The sequence below is a fragment of the Elephantulus edwardii genome, unplaced genomic scaffold (genome assembly GCF_000299155.1).
Source record: "Elephantulus edwardii isolate Elephantulus edwardi_28Jun2011 unplaced genomic scaffold, EleEdw1.0 scaffold00208, whole genome shotgun sequence".
Lineage (NCBI taxonomy): Eukaryota > Metazoa > Chordata > Mammalia > Macroscelidea > Macroscelididae > Elephantulus > Elephantulus edwardii.
Genome location: NW_006399958.1, coordinates 2637739 through 2664562, shown reverse-complemented (window position 1 = coordinate 2664562; position 26824 = coordinate 2637739). Strand labels below are relative to the sequence as shown.

General features: G+C 55.5%; 3 protein-coding genes across 3 annotated transcripts in view; 1 reads left to right on the top strand and 2 right to left on the bottom strand.

The window, feature by feature from the left end:
• The window catches only part of CNOT3 (CCR4-NOT transcription complex, subunit 3), a 20100-nt gene extending 13776 nt beyond the window's left edge, over nt 1-6324 (top strand). Inside the window, exons 14-18 of the mRNA XM_006897297.1 lie at nt 1183-1282; nt 1362-1560; nt 1743-1875; nt 2606-2731; nt 5922-6324. Coding sequence (XP_006897359.1) covers nt 1183-1282; nt 1362-1560; nt 1743-1875; nt 2606-2731; nt 5922-6020 — 657 coding nt within the window. The 3' untranslated portion in view covers nt 6021-6324. The remainder of the gene's footprint in view (nt 1-1182; nt 1283-1361; nt 1561-1742; nt 1876-2605; nt 2732-5921) is intronic.
• A 169-nt stretch (nt 6325-6493) lies between these two features.
• On the bottom strand, nt 6494-13615 carry LENG1 (leukocyte receptor cluster (LRC) member 1). The gene is made up of 4 exons (XM_006897372.1): nt 13484-13615; nt 8818-8997; nt 7403-7656; nt 6494-6704 (listed from the first exon to the last, which is right to left on the bottom strand). Exons 1-4 carry the CDS (start codon nt 13613-13615, stop codon nt 6494-6496), a joined length of 777 nt encoding a protein of 258 aa, XP_006897434.1.
• Nucleotides 13616-14244: 629 nt separating this feature from the next.
• Nucleotides 14245-26824, bottom strand: part of TMC4 (transmembrane channel-like 4) — a 17754-nt gene continuing 5174 nt past the window's right edge. Inside the window, exons 4-15 of the mRNA XM_006897371.1 lie at nt 26013-26240; nt 25755-25876; nt 20235-20382; nt 18818-18985; nt 17449-17612; nt 17105-17231; nt 16159-16256; nt 15708-15891; nt 14940-15070; nt 14700-14855; nt 14379-14457; nt 14245-14301 (exon numbers count right to left, since the gene is read on the bottom strand). Coding sequence (XP_006897433.1) covers nt 14245-14301; nt 14379-14457; nt 14700-14855; nt 14940-15070; nt 15708-15891; nt 16159-16256; nt 17105-17231; nt 17449-17612; nt 18818-18985; nt 20235-20382; nt 25755-25876; nt 26013-26240 — 1662 coding nt within the window. The remainder of the gene's footprint in view (nt 14302-14378; nt 14458-14699; nt 14856-14939; nt 15071-15707; nt 15892-16158; nt 16257-17104; nt 17232-17448; nt 17613-18817; nt 18986-20234; nt 20383-25754; nt 25877-26012; nt 26241-26824) is intronic.

The window sequence follows — 26824 nt, the reverse complement described above, 5'->3', positions numbered from 1 at the left end:
CCCCTCCTCGGAGGCACTGACCTTCCTGTCCCCCGTGTGTCCACGTCCTCCCCTCCTCGGAGGCACTGACCTTCCTGTCCCCCGTGTGTCCACGTGTTCTCTCGGAGCCTCTGGCTCCCCATCTGCTTATCCACCTTTCTCCCCGTGTTCTCTCGTGCACGCTGTGTCTGTGTGCACCTCCTGCCAGTCCTTATCACATACCAGTCCATCATCTTGTCTCGTGTCCCCTTCCCTGACAAGAAACCACATAATGACGACCCCTGCTCAGGCTCGGGACCCACCCTGGGGACAGTGGGGACCCAGATGGGGACAGTGACCTCACAGGACACCATGTTTGCTCATGACTCATGTCGCTGCTAGGGAGATGACAGGAAAGCCCCTTAACAAAGCGCCCAGTTTCCCCCAGGAAGTCAGGAATGGGGTCTGCGTCTGAGCAGGCCTGCACTGCTGGGCAGGAGTCCAGCTGACAGGGAGGCAGGTGTCCTCCCTGCAGGAGGGAATGGAGGGCAGCAGCCAGGGATCTGCAGGGCCGGGCGGAGCACGCACTCTGGCCAGGTGTCCTGGCCTGTACCCTGACCTGCCTGCCCCTACCCGCAATGGGCAGCTCTGTGGGAAGGTGAACTTGCCCACATTACCCTAGGCTGGCGAGGCCAGTGGAGGTTGGGGGACTTAGGGGCAGATCTGACGGACAGGCCATCTGGGGAGATGCAGGTGCCGTGGACCACTGCCTGAGGCCACCCCTGAGCTCACATGTGGGCAGGGCCACTCTAGCTGGAAGGGACAGCAGCCTGTGTGGACAGCTTAGCCCAGAGGGAGGCCCGGATCCGGGACGAGGCACTGTGTCCACACCGTAGTCCGAGGCAGGGCAGCTGGACCGTGGCTCATGCCCCCGAGCTCAGGCCTGTGGGGCCATGATGGCTGCACACTCTCCAGTGCCTGACCCTTTTTCTTCCCCAAGAGGCAGCCTCTCATCTGTATCCAGTCACTGTGGTCTCCCGAGGGCTCCCGCTACCTCCCCAGGCCTTCCCTGCTGAGGGACACTCCCTTTGCGTTTCCCCCTTTGCATGGCCACTCTACACATGTCCCAGGAGGGAGGCTCAAGGCAGCCAGCTGACCCTCGAGCAAGTGGGCGCCCTCTGCCAGCCCCACTGCCCCAGGCTAAGTCAGCACTTTGCCTTCCAGGCCTCCGAGTCTCTCAACACTCTCAAGTCCATGGCGGAGCGGGCAGCTATCAGCTCCGGCATCGAGGACCCCGTGCCAACGCTGCACCTAACAGAGCGAGGTGAGGGGCCACGGTCATGGGGGGTGGCCACGGTGACAGCACCACGGCCGACTGACCAGGCGCCCACTCCGCTCCGCAGACATCATCCTGAGCAGCACGTCGGCCCCACCAGCCTCATCCCAGCCGCCCCTGCAGCTGTCGGAGGTGAACATCCCGCTGTCCCTGGGCGTGTGTCCCCTGGGGCCTGTCCCCCTGACCAAGGAGCAGCTCTACCAGCAGGCCATGGAGGAGGCCGCCTGGCACCACATGCCCCACCCCTCTGACTCCGAGCGCATCCGGTGAGGGGCCCGAGGGGTGCCAGGGGCTGGGCCCCGGGTGCTGAGGGACAGCAGGGGCCCGGGCACCTCGCCTGACCTCTCAGAGGTGGGGTCCAGGAGCTGAGCTGTCAGGACCCGCACCTGTGTCGGTGCCCAGCAGGGTGGCCGCAGGTCACGGCGCTCACGTTCTCTGTCGCCCACAGGCAGTACCTGCCCCGCAACCCCTGTCCGACGCCCCCCTACCACCACCAGATGCCGCCCCCGCACTCGGACACCGTGGAGTTCTACCAGCGCCTGTCCACTGAAACACTCTTCTTCATCTTCTACTATCTGGAGGTACAGCGGGGCCCCCGGGGCAGCCTCGGGCCCCCCGGCTTCACCACCACGCCGCCGTCCCCCCTCGGGCTGGAGGGGTGAGGTGGGTGTCCCACTGCGGCCGCCGGGACTGCACCCCACCCTCTCCCCCAGTCCTGGGCCCCCCAAGTCCTCCTTTGTCCCTGTCCCCACTTCTGGTTCACTGGCCACACAGCACAGGGTCTGGGAATCCAAGTCCTCTCTGCCACCATGATTGTACCTCCTCGGCTTGGACAGTCCCTGCAGTGCAGGTGACCTTTCTGGGCCCCTGGCACACCCCACCCCTGCAGGGGATTCTCTGCCCTCCTCATGACCCCCACCCTGCTTGGGAACCCCACCTTCCATCTTGCTTGTGACACCCCTTCCTGACCTCCCGTCCTCCTCACGACACCCCTCCCTGCTGGTGGCTCCCACCCTTGATGTGACCCCAGCCCTCCTGGTGACCCATCTCTGTACAGACTTGGGGACGTTCTCAGTGGCTGTTATCTCAGCTCTGGAAGCGTTAGCGTCTCCTCTTAAATCCACTCTGAGGGCACTGTCCCTCTGTGTCTCATCTGAGCACCAGTGTACCTGTGACCCCAGCAGCCTACCTTCCATCAGAGAGTCCACTAACCCCAGTCCCCAGCAGGAGCCCTCACTCAGCCCTGATACCCACTCCACCCACCCCATCCCTCATGTTTGGGGGACCCCTGACGCCTCCTTCTTTCTGTAGGGTACCAAGGCACAGTACCTGGCAGCCAAGGCCCTGAAGAAGCAGTCATGGCGATTCCACACCAAGTACATGATGTGGTTCCAGAGGCACGAGGAGCCCAAGACCATCACGGATGAGTTCGAGCAGGTGAGGGCCCCCCACCTCCCGGTCCCACCGGGGTCACTGGTCCGTCCTCAGCACCTTCCACCTCCACGCTCCTCAGGCTGCAGGGACGTCTGCGCTCTAACCACGTGGCGCCCACACCTGGGGCCCTGCCTGATGGTCCCGTGTCCACAGGGCAGGGGCTCCCCACGTCTTCCGTAGGGACTTCTGCTTTCTGATGTGATCACCTCACGCTCTGACCTGTGCCCGAGCCAGACACCTGGGTCTGAGCCCGGCTCTTGATGCTGACGCCCCAGCATGTGCTCTGAGGGCCCCTCGGGCAGCACAGTTGGGTGCTGGAGCCCTGGTGGCTGCTGGTTAAAGGCTAGAGGCCGTACTCCAGGTTCCTCAGTTCCTTCAGCTGAAGAAATACCGAGCGACCTCGGCCCTTCTGATGCTCGGACTGCAGCTCTTTGCACTTTTTGTTCAAATATTTCACTTTGCCTCATTGAACTGCCCTTCAGAATTTTTCTGTTCACCTCCTTACTTTCAGATGTCTTCCCTTTGCTTTGGCTTGCTTTTCTGCGCTCTAGTTCAGTAGTCTCTTCTGACATCCAGCTCGGTCTTTTCTTCCTCCTGTATTCCCCCCCTCCTTGTTTTTTTAATGACCTTTTGCGTTCATCATGGATAATATTGCTAGCCTCCCACAGCTCACCTGGTCTTCGTTCATTAGTATCTAAGGCCTCAAACCTGAAATGGTCTTTAAATTCAGGGGGCGACAGACTGAAGGTCAGATTTTGGTCGTTGTGGATTTAATTTTCTCTAGCTTCAGTTACAACTTGCGTATCAGTAGTATATGGTCTATTCTACAATCAACAGAGCATAGACATTACCAAACACTATTACAGATATCACATACAAGCAGAATCTTGCTGAAGATTACCAAACACAACTGGAACAGTACATCAGCCGAGAACTCCTAGAAGTAGATGCAGGCTGGATTTAGAAGAGGCTGTGGCACTAGGGACAGCATTGCCAATGTCAGGTGGATCTTGGCTGAGAGCAAAGTACCACAAGATTGTCTCTTTTTAATTGACACCAATGCATTTGACTCTGTGGATCACAGCAAATTCTTGCTAACCTTGAGAAGAATGGGAGTCCCAAAATAGCTGACTGTGCTCATGGGAAACCTATACTTGAACCAGGAGGTGGTCATCAGAACAGAGCAAGGAAACACTGCATGGTTCACAGGCAGGAAGGGAGTGTGTCAGGGATGCAGCCTGTCTCCAGACCTTCTCAATCTGTATGTGGGACAGATCATTCAGGAGCTGGTCTTTATGAGGAGGCATGTGACAGCAGGTTTGGAGGAAGGCTCATAAACAACCTACAGATGGCACAACCTCAGTTTATGGCTGAAACTGAGGAAGGCCAGTAGCGCTTGCTGCAGAAGATCAAGGACTGTAGTCTTCAGTACGCATTGAAGTTCAACATCAAGAAGCCAAAAAGATTCTCACCACGGGACCAATTGGCAGTACCATGATAGATGGAGAAAAGATTTAGGTTATTAACATTTTCAGCTTATGTGGGTCCACAGTCAACACTCCTGGCACGACCAGTCAGGAAGTCAAAAGCCTTAACTGCACTGGGAAAACCTGCTGTCAGGGACCTCTCCCGAGGACTGCGAAGGAGTGATGTCAGTCAAGAGACTAAGGTGCGCCTGATCCAAGCCAGAGTCTTTGCCTTTACTTGCCCTGTATCAGAGCTGGACAGTGAACAAGGATGACAGATGACTTGATGCCTTTGAGTTGTGGTGCTGGAGGAGTATTGAGCATACCATGGACCACCAAGAAAAACAGGTCTGTCTGGAGAGGTTGAAGTTCCAACTTGCTCTCTGGAGGCAAGGATTTTTATTTATTTTATTATTATTATTATTATTATTATTATTATTATTTTTGTGTCTGTGTGCCGTCAAATCGGATCTGACTGGTACAGGAGAAGATTGTCTCTCCTTCCCCGGCAGAGCATCTGGTGGATTTGACCCGTGTGCCTCTGGGATTGCAGTGCAGCTTCTTGCCACTAGGCCACCAGAGCTCCCCTGAGGCAAGGATTTTGAACCTCCATCTCATATACTTTGGGCATACTGCCATGGGGGACCAGGCCCTAGAAAAGGACCTCATTCTTGTGCTTCCCCCCCCCCCCCCCCCCCCATCTTACTTTTTTATTGGAGAGGCAATGCAGGAGAGGAAGGCCTTGGATGAGACAGGTTGACGTAGTGAATGGGGTGATGGGGCAGGTATGTCGGAGACAGATTGGCTCAGGATAGGACAGAGTTCAGAGCTACTGTGCATGGGCTCACTGTGAGTCACAGGCAACTCGCCGGCACAGACTAACAAAAACTGCCTCAAGGTGAGCGGTTTGATGGCCCTCCAGCCTCAGGACCCTCTAGGGAAGTCCTGTGTCTCCCAGGGTCGCCGCGAAGCAAAACTGACTTGAGAGTGCGTTTTTGGGGACAGGTGTCACGGGTAGACCTTAGAGAAGACGTCAGAGACACTGCAGCTTGCCTTCTGGACCACTGCAGTAAAACCAGTGAAGAGTGGGTTAACGTGAGAGTAGGCTTAAGCTCGGAGGTGTGTGACCCCAGAGCCCTGACTCACTGCCGAGTGGTCAGAACTGACCCTCCAGTGGGTTTTCAGAGCCTGTAAGTCACGTGTGAGGAGACTGCCCGTCTCTCTCCCAAGGAGCAACTGGTGGATCTGAACTACCTCCCTTTGGGTTGGAAGTACAACTCACTACTCACGAGGCCATCAAAGGAAAATGTTACAGGAGGCCAAGAATTAGCAGATACTGGGCTTGCTCGGCTCAGGGTCTTGGGCCTGCTTATAGAAAGGACCCCTGTACTGTCTGGAGCGTGTAGTCACCTGTCCAGCGACTTGGGAGTTGGTGTGACCACGGCATTGCTGCAGGCCATGCGGAGGAGAGTAAGGTCCTTGTCTGGGGGACCCCCTCCCACCCAGTGCCAGCAGAGCCCACAGCCCAGCCCTCCCTGTCACTCTCCAGGGTACATCCAGGCAGCCCCATCCGGCCAGTGAATCAGAGTGCCTGCTCTGCCTCCGCCCCCAGCCAGCATCCCCCCAGCAGACCAGGCTGGGACGTGGCCACACACCCGCCACTGGATGGCCGTGCGGGCCTGCAGCCTTCCCCTGCCCGCCTCATACCTCTGCCCTCCTCCCCACAGGGCACCTACATCTACTTTGACTACGAGAAGTGGGGCCAGCGGAAGAAGGAAGGCTTCACCTTCGAGTACCGTTACCTGGAGGACCGGGACCTCCAGTGACCCCGGCCCCTCCCTCTGCCTGCCCCTGCCCCGCATGCTGACCCTGCCCAGGTGAGGGCCTTGCCCTGGAAGATGGGGGAGGCCCCGCTCCTCCGGCCATGGGGCAGCCCCCTCCCCCAGGAAGCAGGGAGGGGGCCGGGAGGTCTTCTCTTCCTCTCAGCCCCGCCCTGGGGGCCTGGGGGCGAGGGCTGCCCCCTCCTCCCCTCCCCAGTGAGGGACATTTTTTGGTAAACCTATTTTCATTTTGGAAAATATTTATGAATAAATAGTTTTATATGACGGCTGGCGGCAGCAGCCTCTCGTGCCCCCCTTGGGAGGGGGATGTGGGGTCTCATGGCTGTGGTCCGATGGGGTCGCCACATGTCCTGGCGGCGGGAGCCTTGTCCCAGCTGGGGTCAGTGAGGGTGCCAAGGATCTGGTCCACAGAGACTTGTTACAGTGGGGGGCATGGTGGGCTCTTGTACTGGTTGGGGTCAGCGGGGAGGCTGGGCGTCCTGGTGGAGGCGCCGGGCCAGTTGGGGGTGGAACTGGGAGTTGTAACGTCGCCGCCGTTCGTCCATCTCCTCTGGTGGGTCCTCTTTGGGGGCGTCCCCTCGGACTCGAGCCAGCAGGGCCTCTGCCCGAGCCCGTTCAGCAGCTTCCCGCTTTAGACGTTCCGCTCTCAGCTGGTCCAGGGATGGGGGTCTAAGGGAGAGGAGTTGGCTCAGCAGGCGAAGGGCCCTGGGAGGCCGGCCCCTTCTCTGCAAGTAACGTCCACCGTAAACCCCCGCCCGTGTGCACAGTCCTGCACGCCTAGCCTCCGCCCTAGAGCCTGAGCGGGGCAGGCCAGTCTCCCCGGGCAGCATCCTCCCTCCACTGCTGCCCCATAGCCTTTCCTCCTGCAGAGAAGAGCTGCTGGGCTCCTGGGGGGCTCCTGCCTGTGACACTGACCACCGAGCGTGTTGTGTCCTGCCGTGGAGCCTCTGAAAAAGCCCCTCACTGCAGCGAGGGGATCCCAGACCAGCCCATGGGGGCATGAGGCTGTCACCCCATGGGGGGGCCTGAAGTTGTCACCCCAGCAGGCACAGACTGGCTCACCCTTCCCCAGGGAGAGGCTGCTGGGTGTGCACCTCTGTCCTGCAGTTGGCAGCCCAGTGCTAACCTGAGCACCAGGGCTCCCTGGAGCATGGGGTGTGCAGGACCTGAACCTACCGGGCACCCCAGCAGCCTCCCAGGCAGTGCTGGCCTCCCACGTGGCCTCCAGGGCCCCTGCTCTGCACAGAGCCTGTCAGGCACACTGGGCCCTGAGACCCTGGTCTGCCAGCCCCTCGCACCTGTGCGCAGGCCTGGGACCCAACGGTGGCCTGAGCGCCTCCACCGGCGCCCACCGCCCTTGCACTTACTCCCGGGGCCGCTTCTTGGCCACAGCTTCCTCCTTCCGGCGGGGCCCGTCCTCGGCGCTGTGCCGCCTCTTCCCCAAGTGCTTGTGGATCTCCCGCAGAGGGTCCAGGCGGCTCTTGGTCTTCTCGTCGGGCCCTGGGCCGGGCTGGGGGGCCCCGCGGCCCGGGGGCAGCTGGTACCACGGGGGCTGCGTCTGCGCCTCAGCGGCACTCTGGCCCAGGTACGTCAGGATGCCCAGTGCTTTCTCCTGCCGCTCCTGAGGGACAAGGGTCAGAGGGAAACCGTGTGTGTGGCTGCTCAGGGGTCTCCTGCAGGGCCCTGTATCCAGAGCCTCCCAGCCGGGCCCCTGAGACGGAGACCAGGGTCAGTTCACCCCGCAGGCCAGCTAAGCAAAGGCTTGTCTCCCGCTCAGCGGTGAGCAGCTGGATGTGCTCCCCACGTCCAAGGCTCTGCTGCCGGGGACAGCTGGCGTCTGTCCCTCCCAGACCAGCACTTCTACAGGTCACAGCCGCCTCTCAGGTTTACACACTGTGATGTGCAGGCTGGACTAGGGCCTGGGGAGAACCGTGGGGTGCTCTCACGTGTGGTGGAAACGGGAAGCAGCTCCCACAGAGCAGAAGCAGGCACGGGGTGACCCCGCTCACCTTGCTGGTGGGCAGGCCATCCCCAGGTGGGAGAAAGCCTGGGGCGGCAGTGAGAGCACTTCAGGGGGGAGGTGGTGGGCTGACTGCAGCAGGTCCCCGGGGGAGTGAGGGGGCTGAGACCTCTGGGCTGGGAACAGGAGCCCAGACTTCACAGCAGCCGGGAAGCAGAGCCCTGGGCACACGGAGGGCTGTGCCGAGGAAGTTGGGGGCACCTGGTGTCAAAGTGAGAGCCCAGCCCCAGCCCCGCACTATCGCCAAGAGCCAGGAGGGTCCACCCAGGACGGAGCTGCCCCAGCCGCTCGTGCTGATGGCTGGAGCAGTAAGCACCCCTCAGCCTCGGGAACTGGGAAAGGCAGCCGGGCAGGAAGGCACAGCACCGCGGCCACTCTGTCCCCTCCACCCGGGGACGGCAGAGCTGAGCAGCCCACAGCTGGGCTGGGCTTGGGCACCGGTGTTGATGGCCACCCCCGGTGTGCAGAGGACTGTTCAGAGCCTTCTCAGGGCTGAGAGTGTTCACAAGCAGATCCCCACTCCTGTCCTCCGACCAGTCTCTCCTGGTGGATTTGAACTGCTAACCTTTGAACTAGCGATTGAGCATTTGCACCACTCAGGGAAACCCCACAACAGAATGACTGTGTCCTGTGGGTGCCTGGATGGCTGCAGCCTACACACCTGGGTGCTGTCCTGGGGCTTGTGAATGGCACGTATCCCCCCCGCGTCTCCACGCCCTGCATTCACGCGGTGCCCACCCTGCACCCCCAGAGCCCACCTACCTTCTCCTGCCGCTTCTCCTCCTCATACTCCTTGTTGCCTCTGGTCCCAGCTCTCCCCTCTTCCAGCAGCTCCCGGAACAGGTCCACAGGGCCGGGACTCGGGGCACACGCCTCCAGTGCCTGCAGTTCAGGGCGTGGGTGCTGGTGCCGGGCCTTCTTTCGGAGAAAGTCGGTGCGGGCCTGCGGGAGGAACGGTCATCACAGGACGCTCCAAACCTAGCAGTGACTCGCCAGATAGCCTCGTGTGGACTGCTGAGAAGCCCAGTGCCTGGCGCGCCGCCCCAGCCCCCCGCCACCCCCGCTGAGCTGAGGTCCTGCCCCTGAGGAATCCCTGAGTCTGGTAAGTAGGGTGGGGTTCCCCAGTCAGTGACCATAAAGCAGCTATCAAGAAAATCAGGCCTCAAAGACCCTGCAGGTGGGTTCCAGGCCACCACAGAGTGAGTCGGTCACTGCTGACATAAGCACTGTTTCGCACCACGCTGTAGTCAGCAATCGGCAGCTCTGGTGGTGGCAGTCCACAGGGACTGCGAACCCAAAGGCTCTGGGGGTTCGAATCCAGATGCAGCGCCTCAGGAGAAAGATGACTGGGTGTTCCAGAAGATACAAAGCAAAGTGGCCGTCAGCTGAGTCAGTTCTGACCCGACAGCAGCACATTTTTAGGTGATCTCTGTGCCAGAGCATTCATGATGAACAAGGTGAAAGGCTGTGAGAAGGGAGCTCTGCTGGCCTGGTAGCAAGAAGCTGCACTGCAATCCCAAAGGCACACAGTTCAAATCCACCAGATGCTTCACTGGGAAATGAGGGCCAGTTCCCTCCTCCTGTGCCAGTCAGATCCGATTTGTTGGTACACAACAAGGTGGGGGGAAGAGAAAGGCTGTGGGAAAGACCGAAATAGGATGCAGAGAAAAACAGCAACCATAGACTTCTCGAGGCAGGGTCACCACAGACATTCAGTTTACGAAAAATGCAGCAGCTGTGGGGATTGATAACGTGAGGTGGGAGACTGGGGTGATCCCCACTCAGAGGCAGATTCTCAGTAGCAGAACCACCCCATGGTCCCCACCGGCCTCTGAGGCTGTAACAGCAGACACAGACACAGCTCATCCTTCTCATTGGGTAGCTCACCTGAACTTCCAGACCATCTCAAGCCCAGACTGGCACTAAACACTCGTGACTGAAGACCACAACGGATTAAAAAACTAAAGTCAGTGTCAGAAGAGACTATGAAACTTGAATGTAGCTAACGTGAATACAAATATGGACCGGAAAAGATGCCAGGAATGTGTAGGAGAAAAACTATAATGACATGTGCAAAGAGCCAGACTGAACCAAAAGTGAAAAATACATTCAAAGAATTGAAGAACAAATTGAAGTCTTGACTTGGCAACACAAGGATTTCTATATGCAGTCTGTTAAATGATGCAAGAAGCATAAAAGGGGGAATACGCAGCCGTCGGTTATTTCAGGAAATAGCATATGATCAAAAGTCAGTGGTGCTGAAGGGAGACGTCCAAGCTGCACTGAAGGCACTGGAAAGAACAGGGTTCCAGGAACCGACAATACCAATTGAGGTGTTCAAACAAATGAATGTGATGTTGGAAGCATTCCTCCATCTAAGCAAAGAAACTTAGAAGACAGCTAGTGCCTTGGCCAGCCACCTGAAAAGATCCCTATTTGTAATCACCCCCCCAAAAAATGGTGATCTGACAATCGTAAATTATCAACCAATATTATCAATATCAGAAGCAAGGAAAAAATCTTACTGAATATTATTTTAAAACTGGCTACATCAGCACACTGACAAGGAACTATAAAAGAAGTCTAAGCTCAACAACATATAAGATGCAATATTTCTTCTAGGAAAAGAAATCTAAGGAAGGAAAATGACTGTGGTTTTACCATATAACCAAATAAGCAGGTTACAGGAAAAGTAAATGTTTATCCAGAGCTTAGGAAAACTTTCCCTTGATTTTGCTAGTTTACATAATAAGCTCTGATTCATTTTCTTTCAGTATTCCTTCATTTATTCTTTCAGGCATAATATTTAAGTACTTGCTTTTTTTTGGTATTTAAGATTCCTTAATCAAGGAAAACCAAATGGTATCTGTGCATGACTTCCCAGTCATATTTTTCCAGTAGCTTCAATGTCTTCCCTGTGGATATGATTTTCTATTTTTGTCTATGAAGAATTTAATAATTTTGGTATCGTGTGGAAGGTGGAGTAGTAGCTCTTTTCTGTTTAGGATTTGTAAACTCAATTTATATATCCAAATGACCAACCACAGATAATCTTTTAGGAAAGAACCTAGATACATTTTGGTATATCTCTACACAGGTTGTTTTTCCTCATTATGCCCAGATTAAAGGTTCTCTCTTACATGACTTGATGGCACCTTAAAACAGCAACAACAGTAAAGGGACAGTAGAGGGGGGAAATCTAAGGTGGATTCAAAAGAGGCCTTGGACAAAGAAAGGACTTCTCTGAAGCTGACATCAGATGGATCCTGGCTGAGACTAGAGAACACCAGGAAGGTGGTTTATCAACTGCAGAGGGATCTGGTGATGCAAAACTGGGGAGAATGGAATTCCAGAACACTTGGTTGTATACCTGTGGAGTCTGAACAAGGGGATACTGCCTGGTTTAAAATCAGAAAAGGTGCACTGGGATCAGATAGTTTCACCATTCTTCGTATGTTGCAAAGGATCCAGGAAGATGACAGAGAATACAGCCTCAGGGTTGGAGGAACATTCACCAACACCCTGCCCTATGCAGATGACACCATCATGCTTGCAGAAAGCGAAGACTTGAAGGGCTTAAAGGAAATCAGGGACGACAGCCTTCAATACGGATTACACATCATCAAGAAAACAAAATCCTCAAAACGGGACTAATAAACAGCATGATAAATGGAGAAGTGATAAGGGTTTCCTTTTACTCGGATCTACACCGTCACTCTTCAGGGACATAGTGCTGTCAAACAGTGTTGCTTTGGGCAAATGTGAAAAGATCTCTTTAAAGTTGTCACTTTGAGGACTGAGGTGCACCCGACACATGGTCATAGCCATCTCGACTGTGTATGCGCATGAGAGGGGTACAGCAAGGACGGCGGGAGAATCGATGGCCTGTGAGTTTGCTGGACTACCAGCCTTTGGGACACTTGAGTCCTGGAGAAGGTGCAATCAGCTCCACAAGAGATGGACAGCCAGTACCTCACGCTCTGGACTAGAAACAGGAGAAGTGGGGCTTGGTCTGTGCAAGGCAGGCAGACCCTCGGGGGCATGGGCTGGCATGGCGGCCACCACCTCGGTCAGCAAGACAGCAGTCCTGAGGACGGGACAGGACCCCACGTTTGCTTGCATTGTGTACAGGGGTTGATGAGGAGGCCGGAGACTCTGAGGCACCTAACGCCTAATGCGGACAGGTGCATGTCTCCACCTTTCTAAGGTGCCGCTGGCTGGCTGGACCACCAGCCTTTTACCAGTTTTTGCCATCTGGACACTAAGGTCCGCCTGATACAGGCCATGGTCTTTGCTATCACTTGTTATGCATCAGAGGGTTGGACAGTGACTAAGGAGGATAGGAGAATTGACGCCTTTGAGCTGTGGTGCTGGAGAAGAGTATTGGATATACCCTGGCTGGACTGCTAGGAAAACGAACAGATTCATCCTGGAAAGGGTTAAACCGGGTGGCTCCTTGGAGGCAAGGATTCTGAGGCTCCGTCTAACATACTTTGGACATGTAAGGACATCATACTTTGAAGAAGGACATCATGCTTGGGAGGGTGGAGGGACAGCGCAGGAGGGGAAGACCCTCTATGAGGTGGATTGATTCAGTGACTGGGGTAATCAGGATGGGAGTGTCAGAGACAGTGCGGTTGGCACAGGACAGAGCGGAGTTTAGGGCTCTTGTACATAGGGTCGCTATAACAACATAACAACAGGGACCATACACAGAGATTGTCAATTCCGACTGGGGGGACATAAAACACAGTAGCCTCATAGGGTTTTCACAATTCTGATGGGCCACTGGGTTGGGAGCGGCACTGTCAACCCGAAGGCAGGTGGTTCGAATCCACTCCACCACAAACTCATGAACAACGTACAGCCTCTGACCCACTAGCGGCAGCTATGAGTTGGGACAGCAATTTGTGGGTTTGGCGGGTTTTCTTAAATCTTTACAGAAGGGAGCTCGGCTAGCTCAAAGGTGGCATCTCCCTGGGGGTTCGAATCCACCAGCAGCTCCACGGGAGAGACGGTCAGTCTCCTCCCCGGTGATTTTACACCCACAGTGAATGAGGCTGTAGGTTGAGCAATGGCTGCTAGCTGTAAGATCAGCGGTTCGAATCCACCCGGAGCCCCGGGGAGCAACGCTGAGGCTCGCTGAGCGGAACTCGGCGCGATGGCAGTGCAGTGGCTTTGTGGCCGGACACTGCCCTGGAGGCCTGCAGCACTGCCGGGGACCCGGGGGCGGGGGGGGACAAGGGTCAGGGAGGCTACGTGCAGGTGAGCGGCCCAGGGCAGCTCAGCGGCTCCACCCATCCACCCACCCACTCATCCACCCATCCAGGCAACCCGGATGCACTGCGCCTGCGCGCCGCTGCACTTCCGGGCTTGGCCTGCGCCTGCGCGTTCTACCGGAAGCCGGCCCGCTGGGGGGCGCGCTTACCTCTTGCTCAGCGAGCAGGACCCTGCGCTCCCGCTCCTTCTCCTCCTCGCGGGCCTGGGCCTCGTCGCGCCGCACGCGGGCCACATTGTCTTTGTTCCTGACGTGCCAGCTCTTCTTGGGCAAGATATTCATGGCGCCGCAACCGTCCTCAGACTGCCAGGCCCGCCTCTTCGCACTTCCTATTGGAGTGAGGACGCTCCCGCCTTATTGTGGCAGCCTCTGCCACGGATTGGCCTAGGGCTAATTGGCCCGCCCTCGCTGATCTTTAGCGAAAGGTGATTGGCTGAGTCATCCAGCACTCATTATGTCGCATTGCCCCTAGCGCCTGCTGCGTATTAGTGTTGTCAATCACAGGTAGTCACGCCCATTAGCTGCTGAGGCGGCCGCTGATTGACTTTCACGCCTGCATCCGCATTTGATGGGCACATCGGGGTGGAAGCCTTGCATCTCCAAAGAGTAAATCCAAAAGCTGGATAGTCTCTAGCTGAAAGCTGCCCCATCGTTCTAGGGAGCACCTCGAACCACCCATCTTAACCATCAGGGCTACCAAAAGTCTTAAATTGTTATTTATTGATTTGCTAAAAAGAGTCAGGGCCTTGGCTGGTGGATATCTCGCAATCTCAGGATGGAAGTGTCGAAACTTCTCCAATACTCCCAATTTACAGATGGGAGTAATCGAGGCTTGCGATGGCACGACAGAGTCTGGGAGCAGGTGTGGAGCCCGAAGGCCGGTGCTGCATACTGAGGCAGGTGGGAGGAGGTCAGGCTGAGCTCAGCTCCACAGCGCGCTGTGCCAGGAAGACTTTGTTCTGGGACTCCTGGGGGGACGGGGTGATGGTGAGCCATCTCCCCTCCCCACGGCCCTTCCCGCATCCAGGGCCCCACCCAGACTCACCTTCTCGATCTGCCGCTTGAGCTCAGAGATGAGGCGGCCGTAGGAGTTGGCCAAGGCCACGGTGTATGCCATCAGGATGCTGCGGAGGCGAAGTCACACCCAATACGCTCAGGTCACCAAATTAGTGGACACCAAGGATCCAGGACTTCAGAGCCGGAGTCCTGACCCAGGCCTCCTCTCTCGGACTCAGAGTCCCTCACTCCCAGCTCTCCTCCCTCAGACCAGGGAGGGTGAACCTACTGGACAGGTGTCAGAGCTCCTCAGATGGCAGTGGGTGTGTGTTTTATGTCCTCTCGGAGACGCAGAATCCCAGCGTCTCACCTGGAGATGAGGAGAAGGGGCACCGCGAACGCCTGCGTGCCCAGGAAGAAGAGGAAGTTCTGGACGGTCTCAGGGAGCCCCGAAATGGCCTCGGGGATCTTGGCCCAGATGGACGGCTGCCCCCGGAACGGGCCGCACAGCTTGGAGGGCGGGATCCTGGGGTTAGAGGCAGGGACTCTAGTGAGACGAGCGTCCGGATGGATGCGGGGCGGGGCGGGGCAGGGCGGTGTTCACACTTACAGGAACATGCTGTACAGGACAGGCACGGCGGACAGGCCCAGACCCAGAAGGAGGACCAGCGGGAAGAAGAAGTTCACCGTGGACGCCCGGAAAGTGCGGGAGGCCGGCGAGCAGGTGGAGAAGAGCGCGAGCTGCGGAGGGACGTGCGAAGGACAGCAGAGAGTCCAGGACAAACTTCAAGCTTCCTTTCTCGGACCCGCCCCAGCCCTCCTCCCTCGCACCTGGGGTCCTCGTCCCAGCCCTCCTCCCTCGGACTCACGGGTCCTCACCCAACCCCAGCCCTCCTCCCTCGGACCCGGGGTCCTCACTCCCAGGCTTACTCCCTCGGACCCGGGGTCCTTGCCCCCAGCCCTCCTCCCTCGAACCCGAGGGTCCTCGCCCACCCCCTAGCCCTCCTCCCTCGGACCCCGGTCCTCCCCCAGCCCTCATCCCTCAGACCTGGGGGTCCTCGCCCACCTCCCAGCCCTCATCCCTCAGACCCACAAGTCCTCACCCACCCCAGATCTCCTCCCTCAGACTCGGGGCTGCTCAACCCCAGCCGTCCTCCTTCAGACCTGGGAGTCCTCACCTCTAGCACCTCCTTCCTCAAACCCAGAATCCCAACCAGGGGTCCTGTCCCGAGCCCCTCCTCCCTCAGAACCTAATAGTCTGATTTCTCTGCTCCCTCCTCCTCTGTAATGTAGAAGCAAGTCCTTCCGTCTCTTTCTGTCCCCGACCACCCCACATAGTCCAGGCCCCCAGGACGTAGGAGTCGTCCCCACCCCGCACCTTTTTCAGATAGAAAAGCAGCAAAAACTTGGCCGTGTTGAGCAGGGGCAGTAACGGGCAGAAAAAAGTCCCCACCCAGACCACCGTCTGCGCGTAGATGAGTCCCAGCACTTCATCGGGCACCTGAAATTCCTGAGTCCCTGCCAGACGGCCCAGTGCCCCAGGACAGAGGCCACAGAGCAGCCTGGGGGGAGCAAGCAGTGTCAGGGGTCATTGACAGCGCGTTCGCCCCACCCACCCGGCCCGCCCACCAATCGGAAGGGAGCATAGCCAGGGAGGGGCGGGGCTTTCCCTGGTCCACGTGGAGGGCGGGGCCTGGGACAAGGAGGGGGTTCGGGGGCGTGGTCGCCACAAGGGGCGGGGTCTTCGGGCTCAAACTCAGGAATCAGCGAATCCGGGGGCGGGGCATGGGGCAGGGGGTGTGTCCATCTGGGAGGGGCGGGGCTCTCACTTTCGAGGAAACTGAATGAGTAGCGTGACTGCCAAGCCCGTGAGCAGATCAAAGATCAGGAGTTTGTACATCTCCTGCCCCATCCTGGTCTCCCAGCACTGAGGAAATGAAAACGAGTCAGAGCGATCTCAAAACATACGGTTTCCCAGTCACAAGCGCGTCTGCGTGTCCTCTGGAGGCTGTCCCAGCCCTCTCGATCAGCCCCTTTTCTGGACCCCTCCAGTGTCGCCTTCTGTCCTGGCGCCGGGGATTTGCAGCCCCAGCCTGTCTCAGGTCCTCCGGATCTGCGCCCTATCCTTCCAGTCCCGTCTCTCCCGTCACACCTGGGGTCCTGGCCCCCTGCACCCTGCGCCATCACAACTAGGGGTCCTGGCCCTACCTCGCTTCCTCCGCCATCACACCTGGGTGACCAGTCTGCCCCTCGCTCCCTCCGCTGCCACTCCTGGGGGTCCTAAACCCCCGCCCCCTCCTCCATCTCACCTGGGGGTCCTGTCCCTACCTTGCTCCCTCTGCTGTCACACCTGGAAGTCCTGCCCTCCCGCCCCCTTTGCTTTCACATGTGGGGATCCTGGCCCCCCACCCCCTCCACCGTCACGTATGGGGATCCTGTCTCCCCCTCGCTCCCTCCGCCGTCACATCTGGGGGTCCTGGCCCCCCTGCTCCCTCCGCCGTCAAACCTGGGGGTCCTGGCCCCCGCCCCCTCCGTTGTCAGACCTGAGGTTCCGGGTCCCCCACCCCCTCCTCCATCTCACCTGGGGCTCCTGACCCCCACCCCTCCTCTGTCACACCTGGGGGCCCTGGCCCCCCACCCCTTCCTCTGTCACACCTGGGGGCCCTGGCCCCCCACCCCTCCTCTATCTCACCTGGGGCTCCTGACCCCCACCCCTCCTTTGTCACACCTGGGGGCCCTGGCCTACAGCTCCCTCCTGACACCCTGTCTTCTCACCGGAAGTTCTTTGTAATTGTAGCCACAGGCTTTGCAGTTCTCATTTTCAGAGTTGCCCCCACACGTGATTTGATTCCAGAGAGAGAAGAGCAGGACGAGGAGGGAGGCGAGGCGGAGAAACACAGTCCTGGGAGGTGAGGCGCGAGGGCGTCAGCAGGGACGCTGACTGGGTGCCCGCCTCCTGCCAGGCACCTCCCGAGCGGGCCATGCCCATGATTCCCCCCACTTTACAGATGAAGAAACCGAGGCTTAGTGAGGAAACCAGACCCCTCTGGATCTCACTTCCTCCGGACACCAAAGTCCCCTCCAAACAGCTCCTCCAAACCCTCCACTCCCTCTGGGACCTGAGCAGGATAAAAACGATCTGGCGGCTGCGGGTGTAGCCCTCCAGCGGGGCGATGAGCTTGAACACCGGCGGGAGCACGAAGTTGACCCCAGAGATGAAGATGGATGGAAGGTAGTCCACCACGAGTTTTAACAATGCCGTCTGCTGGACAATGGACATCTCCTGGAGACGAGGTGAAGCAACAGAAGAGCGAATGGGATTCTGGAGGTGCCATATCAAGGCGGTGCACAACACCCACAGCTCAACTGGCAACCAAACACGGGCCAGGGAGACACTCACTTCTGAGAACAGTAATCATTAAAACAACAACAAAGAACCCAAACAAAAAACCCACAAAACAAACAAACAACCAAAAAAATAAACAACCCACCAAAAACAAACCAGAAACATTAGCCACATAAAATCAGAACGGCAGCATCTGCTCAGAAGACAGGCGGGAGTAGAAGTCAGAAGTATTCTTAAAAAGAAAGAGAGGAGGGAAGGAGGGAAGGAAGGAAGGAAGGAAGGAAGGGAAGAAAGAGATAGAGGAAGGAAGGAAGGAAGAGAAAAGGAAAAAAAGAAAAGAAAAGAGAAGAAAAAAAGACTCATGGAAGGAAGCTCTGGTGGCCTAGTGGCAAGAAGCTGCACTGCAATCCCAGAGTTGCATGGTTCAAATCCACCGGATGCTCTGCTGGAGAAGGAAGGAGGCAATCTCCTCCTGTGCCAGTCAGATCAGATTTGACGGTACACTCACACATAAATAATAATAAAAATAGATGTATTCATGGAAACGAGAACCATGGGGGGTGAGAAGGGTGGGTGCTACTTTGGGACTTCAGTGATTCATGTGTAGAACAAAAGATAGATATGAATGGTTGGCTAGAAAGCCAATTTACTTTGCAAGCTTTCACTCAACTCACACACATATACACACAAATGCTTAAAATTCCCCCTCAGCATTGTCTCCATCCCCCCTAAATAAACCCATGTCATCAAGCCCTGACTCATGGTGCCCTCCAAGATTCTCCTGTGTATTAACCCAGGAAGTGAAACTGCCAAGCTTTCCATTAGCAGCTCAGCAAGTGACACCTTCATCCAGGACCCTGAAATCTGCTCCCCTTTCATCTGAAGACTGCAGGAACCCTAGTCTCCTCCTTTGAACAGAGGAGCCTTGGTGGCAAAGTCGGTTTAAGGAGTCAGCTGCTGGTGGGAAGGTTAACATAAAGCAGAAAAGCCTTCTGCTTCATACATAGGAAGTGCAGGGCAGTTCTATTTTTCTATGGGCATGAAGACTTTGGATGCAACACCAGTGGCTTTTGTGTTTTCCATTTGTCCTGAGACCTGCAGGCTGCGGGGCCTCCCCCTGGCTTCCCCCACGACCCCCGCACCTGCAGCTCCGTGGTGTACTCTGTAGCCCAGTAGACTCCGAAGAAGGCCGCTCCCAGGAGCGCGAGCACCACCAGGTTGACCAGCCCCCGCACGAACCACACCCTGGCTTGCTGACCCAGGGTCCGCTTGGCCGCCCGCTGACGCACCATGGCCTCCTCCAGCTCCACCTGAGGCCATGAGACACTTCTGCTTTAGCTCCATTCCTCCAGGCCTGCAGGAAGGTCCTGCCTCAAATGGAACTGATGCTGTCCAGTCCTTCTAAAGAGGTCCCTATAGCATTAGGACCCACCCAGCACCCAAGCTCCACGCCAATCTGCCCTGCCCGCCACTCTATGCCAGTCTGGAGTTCCAGTTGTACTTTTTCAGTCTAGTTTGACAGGCCCCATCCATCATCTAAGCCCAGCTCTTCGATGGCCTTGCCCAGTTGGGAGTTATCCTGACCCTGCTCATACCCCGCCTACCGGCAAAGCTCCGCCCATACTCTGCCCCCCCAGCCCTTTTACCAACCAGCAGGGAGCTCAGGATCTACTTTATCAGCTTAGTTCTCATGGCCACGCCCATTTGACAAGCCCCGCCCCTCATTGCCCCGCCCCACGCTTTATAAGGCTCTACAGTTCCCCCTGGCTCCACCTCTCTGTCCATCCTTAAATCTCTAAATACCCAGAATAAGAGGTACATTGCAAAGAGGACTGCGGGAGAGGGAAGGGAGTGGCAAGGAAGAAATGGTGCAACAATAAATAAAAAGCCAACTTTTCTGTAAACTGTTGTTAAAATCACAAAAAAAAAAATTTAAATTTTTTAAAAAGCTCCACCCCTAGTCAGCCCTGCCTAGCAGGCAAGACTTAATTTGGCCACATCCTACACTTGACACTGTTCTATTCCCTGGTCCCGCCCAGAAGACTAGCCCCACCTCTCTTTGGCTCCGCCCTGCACTTTTACATTGGTCTATTATCCTGGCCCCGCCCAGCAGACAACCCCCGCCCTTCTCATCCCCAATATGCACTCTATTGGTCTGAAGTTCTCCTGGTTCAGCCCAGGCGACCTGTCCATCATTTAAGCCCCACCCCTACTCGGCCCTGCCCAACAGCAGAAGGCGGGTGCACAGCACTTTACGACAATTTGGAGTCCCAGGTCTACGTTATGTAGCCACGCCCATCTGACTGCACCAATGAGGGTTAAGCCACGCCTATCTGGTGGCTGTCTTTGGTTCTATTGTAGCCACGCCCATCTTATTGCATCAATGAGCGTTAAGCCACGCCTCCCTGGCCCTACCTCTGGTTCCCTTTGTGATTTTAGAAGCCAGAATCCGTGAGAATAGACACCTCTGATCAAGACCCTGCTGTCGTTCAGCCCCTCCTCCTTTGCCCCTATATGGACCAGCCCACCTGTTGTAGACTCCGCCCCTTCTAAGCGCACCTGCAACTCGAAGAGGATGATTCGCTGGCGCAGCCGCACGTGGACTTGTCCAGAGAGGCCGAAGTCCCAGGCGGAGAACACCCGGTGGCTGTAGCTGGTCAGAGCCCCGGACTCGGCCAACAGTGTCTGCTTCATCCCGGACACGGAGCTGAGAGAGGGGAGACCAGGGAGTGTAGAAGGACAGCCAGGGACAATGCGCTCTGACCCTGTTAACATCTCGGTTGCTAACAGAAGAGGTCTGCAGGTGGACCCATCCACAGGCTCTGAGGGGGAAAGACTTGGCCATCTGCACCTGTAACCATTACAGCCTGGAAAAACCTACAGGTAAGAGCTTGTGGGCAGCTATCCAAAGTCCAACCACTGATCTTCGCCAGAAACAAAAAGGGGAGGAAACCAAAGATGTATCATAGACTTCATCCAAAGGATGCCCATAAAACTCAACTTCCAGGACACAGAGATCAGGAGAACCATAATGGTGCCTGGCTACCACCGCTGACCTCTCTAAAAAAGGATCACAGTAGAGCATCCTGGATAAAGTTGGGGCAAAGCTGGAACAACCTCAAAAAACACACCGTCCAGGCTTACTGGTCCTATGGAAACTGGTGGAGACTGCAGCCCTTCACCATCCTAACCAGCGGCAAAACTCACTCCCACGGCTCAGCTTTTAATAGCCAGGCCTAAAAGGTGATGGACATCACAGGATCCGGGGGGCGCTCACTCCTTAGAAATCACCAACCGTACAAGGTCAAAAGGGCAACATTTGCCCCAGGGTCAAGGTCACAAGTCAGAAAGGTGTAGAACAGAAAGAATGGAAATGGGACTGTGTGGGAAGACTCACATTGTCAGGACTGGAGCTCACATTACAAGACAAAATGGGTATAAATAATTGAAGGGAAGATCAATTTGCTTTGTAAACTTTTGTTTGAATCACAATTTTTAAAAGAAAAAAAATAAACCCTCATGCACACCCATGTTTATTGCAGCTTTGTTCACAATAGCAAAGAGCTGGAAACAACCCAAGTGCTCATCAACAAATGAATGGATAGGGGAGCTCTGGTGGCCTAGTGGCAAGAAGCTGCACTGCAATCCCACAGGTGTGCGGTTCAAATCCACCAGATGCTCTGCTGGAGGGGGAAAAATCTCCTCCTGTACCAGTCAGATCTGATTTGACGGTACACGCACACAAAATAATAATAAAGGGAAAAAAAACAAATGAATGGATAGAGAAGCTGTGATATATTCACACAATGGAATACTATACAGCATTGAAAAACAAGGAACTCATGAAATATTATACAAAATGGGTGACCCTGGAGGACATTATGCTGAGTGAAATATCCAGTCACAAAAGGACAAATATTGCATAGGGCCACTGTTGTAAAGCGAGACTGACATTGGGGTTGAGGGAAGACAGAAAAGGAGGGGAGGAATGATGTATACTGCATTGAAACAGATGAGAGAGAGAACTGTTTAAAAGGGACATATGAATGGGTATTCTTGTCATGACAGAAGTCCAGAGTGAAAGCTGCACAGTGGAGTGGAGATGGGGGAAGGGATTGTATAACAATGAAAGTTTTACTTTTCAAGGAGAAGAGTGAATTGGGGGAGAAGGGTAGGCAGGAAGAAAAGTGCAACAGTGAATGACTGGAAACCCTAAGTCTCTGTAAACTTCCATTTAAATCAATTTAAAAAATCACAAATAGGGGGAGCTCTGGTGGCCTAGTGGCAAGGAGCTGCAACTACAATCCCAGAGGCACACGGTTCGAATCCACCAGATGCTCTGCCGGGGAAGGAGGAACAATCTCCTCCTGTACCAGTCAGATCTGATTTGACGGTACACTCACACAGAAATTTAAAAAAAAATAAAGAAAAAATAACAAATAAATAAACCCTCTTGAGATAGTTCTACTCTGTTCTACAGCATTGCCTCAAAGCCACCTAATAATGAGATGCTTGATATTATTGAGCTTCCAGGTATTGGAGAAGAGGTCAATCTCTGGAGACAAAGGCCAACAGAGTGTCAAGGATCCAAATGCAGAACAAACCCACACTTGTTCGCACCAAGTCAATTCTGGCTGATAGTGACCCTGTGTGAACTGTGACAGAAGAGTTGAGGCTGCCCCTGAGCTGTGGTGTGCGGACTGAATAGCCCACAGCCTGCCAAAAGGACAAACAAGGATGTCTTGGGGAACAGTGCAGCCAGAGTGCTCCTTGGGGCCATGGAGGAGAAAGCTGCTTCTCACACACGTGGAGGATGTTTCTGGGCGAGCCTATGCCTTAGAGAGGGATGTCATACTTAGGTGAGGGTCCGCAAAAGAGAGGAAGACCCTCAATGAGAGGGACTGACACGGTGACTGCCTCAGTGGACTCAGGTGTGTCAGAGATTGTGAGGACGCACAGGACAGGATGGGGTTCAGACCTGTTGTTCATAGAGTCGCTATAAGTTGTACTCAGTGACATCTAACAAAATAAAACAAAACACCCACACAATGACAATATAGGGTTTCCAAGCCTGTCATCTTTACAAGGGTAGAATACCTTCTCTTTCTCCCATGGAGCCATGGTGGGTTTGAACTGCTGTAGACTTTAGTGGTCCAGTGCTTAACTCGCTACACCATCAAGACTACCCCAGAAGAGGACAGACAGATGCCCAGGAAGACAGCAAAGAAGAAAGGCAGAAGCTAGGGTTAGAGCTCCAGAGAAAAAGGGTGTGAGAGACAGAGACCCCAGGTGAGGACAGGGGTTTTGTCACAGCCACACCGACTGGTGTGTTATCTAACACTGGGGTTGTGCCTCTGTGGCAAAGTCCAGTTCACAGAGCTGAAAACACCCCCACCCTGTATCTTTCCAAGGAGTACTGAATTTAAGACATCCAGCTGCTAACCCGAAGGTCAGTGGTTCAAACCCACCAACTGCCCTGAGGGAGAATGATGAGGCAGTCGCTTCCCTCCAGATCAGAGCCCTGGAAACCCCAGGGTGGGGGTGAGCAGCTGTGCCCTGTCCTGCAACAATGAGTCAGAATCCATGCAGCCACAGGAGGTTTGGGGTTGAGTTTTGGAACTTTACGAAAAATATGGAACTAACCCTTTCAAGGCAGCACCTAACAACAACCACCACCCATTCAGGATGGAATCATTGTTGCGATCAGGCCAGTAACAGAGGACATTTTTTAAAATGAAATGGGGGAAAAATAAATATGAATTTTGAAACAATTAATGGGACACATGTTCTAAGGGGATGCCCTGTTGCTGACGTTTGGTGACTTGAGGCTGGTTGGTTCAGATTCAGGGAATTCTGGTGGCCTAGTGGTAAAAACTTCTGCTCCTGACCCAAAGGTGCATGGTTTGAATCCTTCCTCTGCTGCAGAAAGATGGACAATCTCCTCGTGTGTGGTAATTGACAGCCTCTGAAAACCCACTGGAGGGTCAGCTATGGGCCCATTCAGCCTGGACCACACGGAACCACCTGGTGTCCACCAGATGGCAGCATGAGCTCACACTGTGTTAGCTGCTGCCTCAAACTCTAGGGGTAGAACATGTCAAAGGGAGCAAAAAAGATTCCTTTGCTTGCTTATCTGTGGGGCACCACCCACCTGCACTGCCCTGTAAGCCCGACCCATCGCTACCGAGTTTATTCTGATTCACGGGGACCCCTGGTGTTCATCTGTCACAGAAGCAGGACTGTGTTCTGCACAGTTTCCTTAGCTTCTGTCCTATGGAAACAGCTCAACTGGAACGTCTTCTGTGCTACCCTTGGGTGGATTCAAACTGGCCAACCTCAGGTTGGTGCTACTGTTGTTCTTAGCTGCCATCAAGTTGGCTCCAACTCAAAGAGAAACAAACCCTTGCCTTCCCCAGTCCTTGTCCCTGTCACGGTTGTCAACCCGTCTCACCGAGGATCTTACTCTCGCTTGCTGACTCTGCTTTTCCAGACATGACTCCTCCTCCAGGTCCCTCCTGATGACATGCCACCACATTCCTGAGCCCTCTGGCGGAATGTCCTTCGAGGATGGTTGGTTTGTCCTTCCAGTACATGTGTTATAATGTTCCCCAGTGTTCATTAACACCACAATTCCAAGGCATTTGTGGTCCTCCTTCGGTTTTCCTTATCGGGGCCCAGCCTTCCTGTGCTGGTGCCCCTGGACTAGTGCTTTGAGAATCGAGAACACTCTTATTTTATTTTATTTTTATTTTGTGTGTGTACCGTCCAAATCTCATCTGACTGATGCAGGAGGAGATTGTCCCTCCTTCTCCAGCAGAGCATCTGGTGGATTTGAACTGCGTGCCTCTGGGATTGCAGTGCACTCTCTCTTCCCCTCCCCTCCCCTCCCCTCCCCCTTCTCCTTCCTCCTCCTCCTCCTCCTCCTTCTCCTCCTTCCTCCTCCTCTTCCTCTTCTTCTTCTTCTTCTTCTTCTTCTTCTTCTTCTTCTTCTTCTTCCTCTTCTTCTTCTTCTTCCTCTTCTTCTTTTCTCTCTGTCTCTCTCTGTCACAGGAGAGGAGACCACGGCCTGCCTTTCTCCCTCAACATGGCTGGTGGATTCAAACCATGAGAGAGGTATGGCTTTGGGGATGTCACAAATCAACACTCTAAGGCCTGAGCCACCAGAGCTCACATTCTTCACCCGCGTCCCAGTTAAAGACATCCCTTCTTTATTCACTGACTGGTGCTGTGGTCAGGCTAGCCACTCCACGTTCAGCAGGTGGACGCCGTGCCTTGCTTACGCTGCACCATCCACACAGTTTCCACTCTTGGGGTCTCTGTGTCCGCCCATCTCAGTGAGGGTCTTCCTCTTCTGTTTCCAGCATGATGTCTTTTTTTTTGGTCCAAGAATGGGTGCCTCCTGAGAACCTCTTTGAAGTATGTGAGAGGATGTGTCCTCACATTTGTCTCCAAGGAGGACCCTGGTTTACTTCCTCCAAGACCGAATCTGTTCTGGCAGTCCTGAGACATTTAATACCCTTCACCAACAGCTCAGTTCCTCTTCTGTCTTCCTCATTCACTGGCCAACATTCACAAGCGTGTAAAGCAATTGGGCCAGCGGTCAGCTTAGTCTTCAAAAGGACATTCTGGCTCTTCAGCCACTTTAAAGAGGCCTCAGGGTGAGCTCTGGTGGCCTAGTGGCAAGAAGCTGCATTGCAATCCCAGAGGTGAGCAGTTAAAATACACCAGATGCTCTGCTGGAGGAGGGGCAATCGCCTCCTGTACCTGTCAGATTCGATTTGACGGTACACGCATAATAATAATAAATAATAAAATTTTTAAAAGAGGCCTCTGCTGGCATATCTGCCCAGTGCAACATATGGTTTCCTGTTCTGACTGCTCTTTCTGTGGGAGTTTATTACGGATCCAAGGAGTGACATGAACGCTGCACAAACAGGGGACCCACCCCTATGCTTTTTAAGTGGATTTTGAGAAAGGGGCCCACAGAGCAAGACTGAAGGCTCTTGGGGAGGGGGCTCTCCTGCTGCCTGTCCCTCCCTTTCGACCCTGGGGGGTGGGATGGGTGTGGCTGTCACTGACCGGTGCAGGATGAGCAGGAGGCAGACGAGGCCAGTGGCAAAGACTGAGCACACGTAGGTGACCGCCAGGCGCTGGCGGGGCGGGTAGAATCCGTAGAAGAGAGGGGACCACTCTAGGTATCCCTGGGGATGGAGGAGGAACAGGGCTCGTTCAGGGCCCAGACGCCTGGGTCATCGGTTTGAAGGGCATGGAGCGCACATGGGCTCAGAGGTGGTGAGGTGTCTCACCAGGGAGAGTGGGGGAGACCCCAGCACGTACCTCTCCAGAAAGCAGGTTGAAGAGCTGGCCGGGGAAGGTGACCAGACCCTGGGGGTTTGGGTTGTAGGGTCCGCAGGGTGAAGTGATGTCGGGACTAGGGGGTCCTGGGGGGGCTCCCTCCAACCAAGTTGGCAGAAACGTCATGCAGGTGGTCAGCACGGCAGCCAGCACGTTGAGAAATAGGAGAAATCGCAGCAGAGAGAAATAGGACTCGGTGCCGGCCCCATACTGACCTGGAGAGGGCAGCAGAGATAAGCCTTGGGCTCTCCTTGGACCCTGACCCCGCCCCACCTGCGCGATGGCGATCCGGCCACGCCCCCAACCCCTCCCCTCCTCCCTGAGGCCAGCTAGGTTCTCCCCACCTCTTTGCAGCTCCCATTCTCAGCCTTTCTTTCCTGGAGGGTGAGCAGCCTGGCTGTTCCTCCACATCCTTCCTCCCTGCTAGCTCCTAGACCCCACCCCTTCTTCCGAAACACATTGATGCTCCTCCCCAGCCCTCCCAGGCCCCGCCCCTCACTGATGCCCCTCCTCCAGCATTCCCAGGCCCCGCCCCTCATTGATGTTCCTCCCCAGCTCTCCCAGGCCCCGCCCCTCATTGATTTCCTCCTCCAGCATTCTCAGGCTCCACCCCTCATTGATCTTCCTCCCCAGCATTCCCAAGCCCCACCCCCACTGATCTTACTCCCGAGCTCTCCCAGGCCCCACCCCTCATTGATGCTCCTCCCTAGCATTCCCAGGCCCCCCCCATTGATGTTCCTCCCCCAGCATCCCCAAGCCCCCCCCTCATTGATGCGCCTCCTCCAGTATTCCCA

Bases quoted from the DNA above. Each gene is read 5' to 3' on its own strand.
- LENG1 (XM_006897372.1), bottom strand. From the start codon at position 13,615: ATGAATATCTTGCCCAAGAAGAGCTGGCACGTCAGGAACAAAGACAAT. The intron at 7,657-8,817 runs GTAGGTGGGCTC...CTTGTCCCTCAG, and splicing joins AGGAGAAGCGGCAGGAGAAG to GAGCGGCAGGAGAAAGCACT. The intron at 6,705-7,402 runs GTAAGTGCAAGG...CCTCTCCCTTAG, and splicing joins GCCAAGAAGCGGCCCCGGGA to ACCCCCATCCCTGGACCAGC.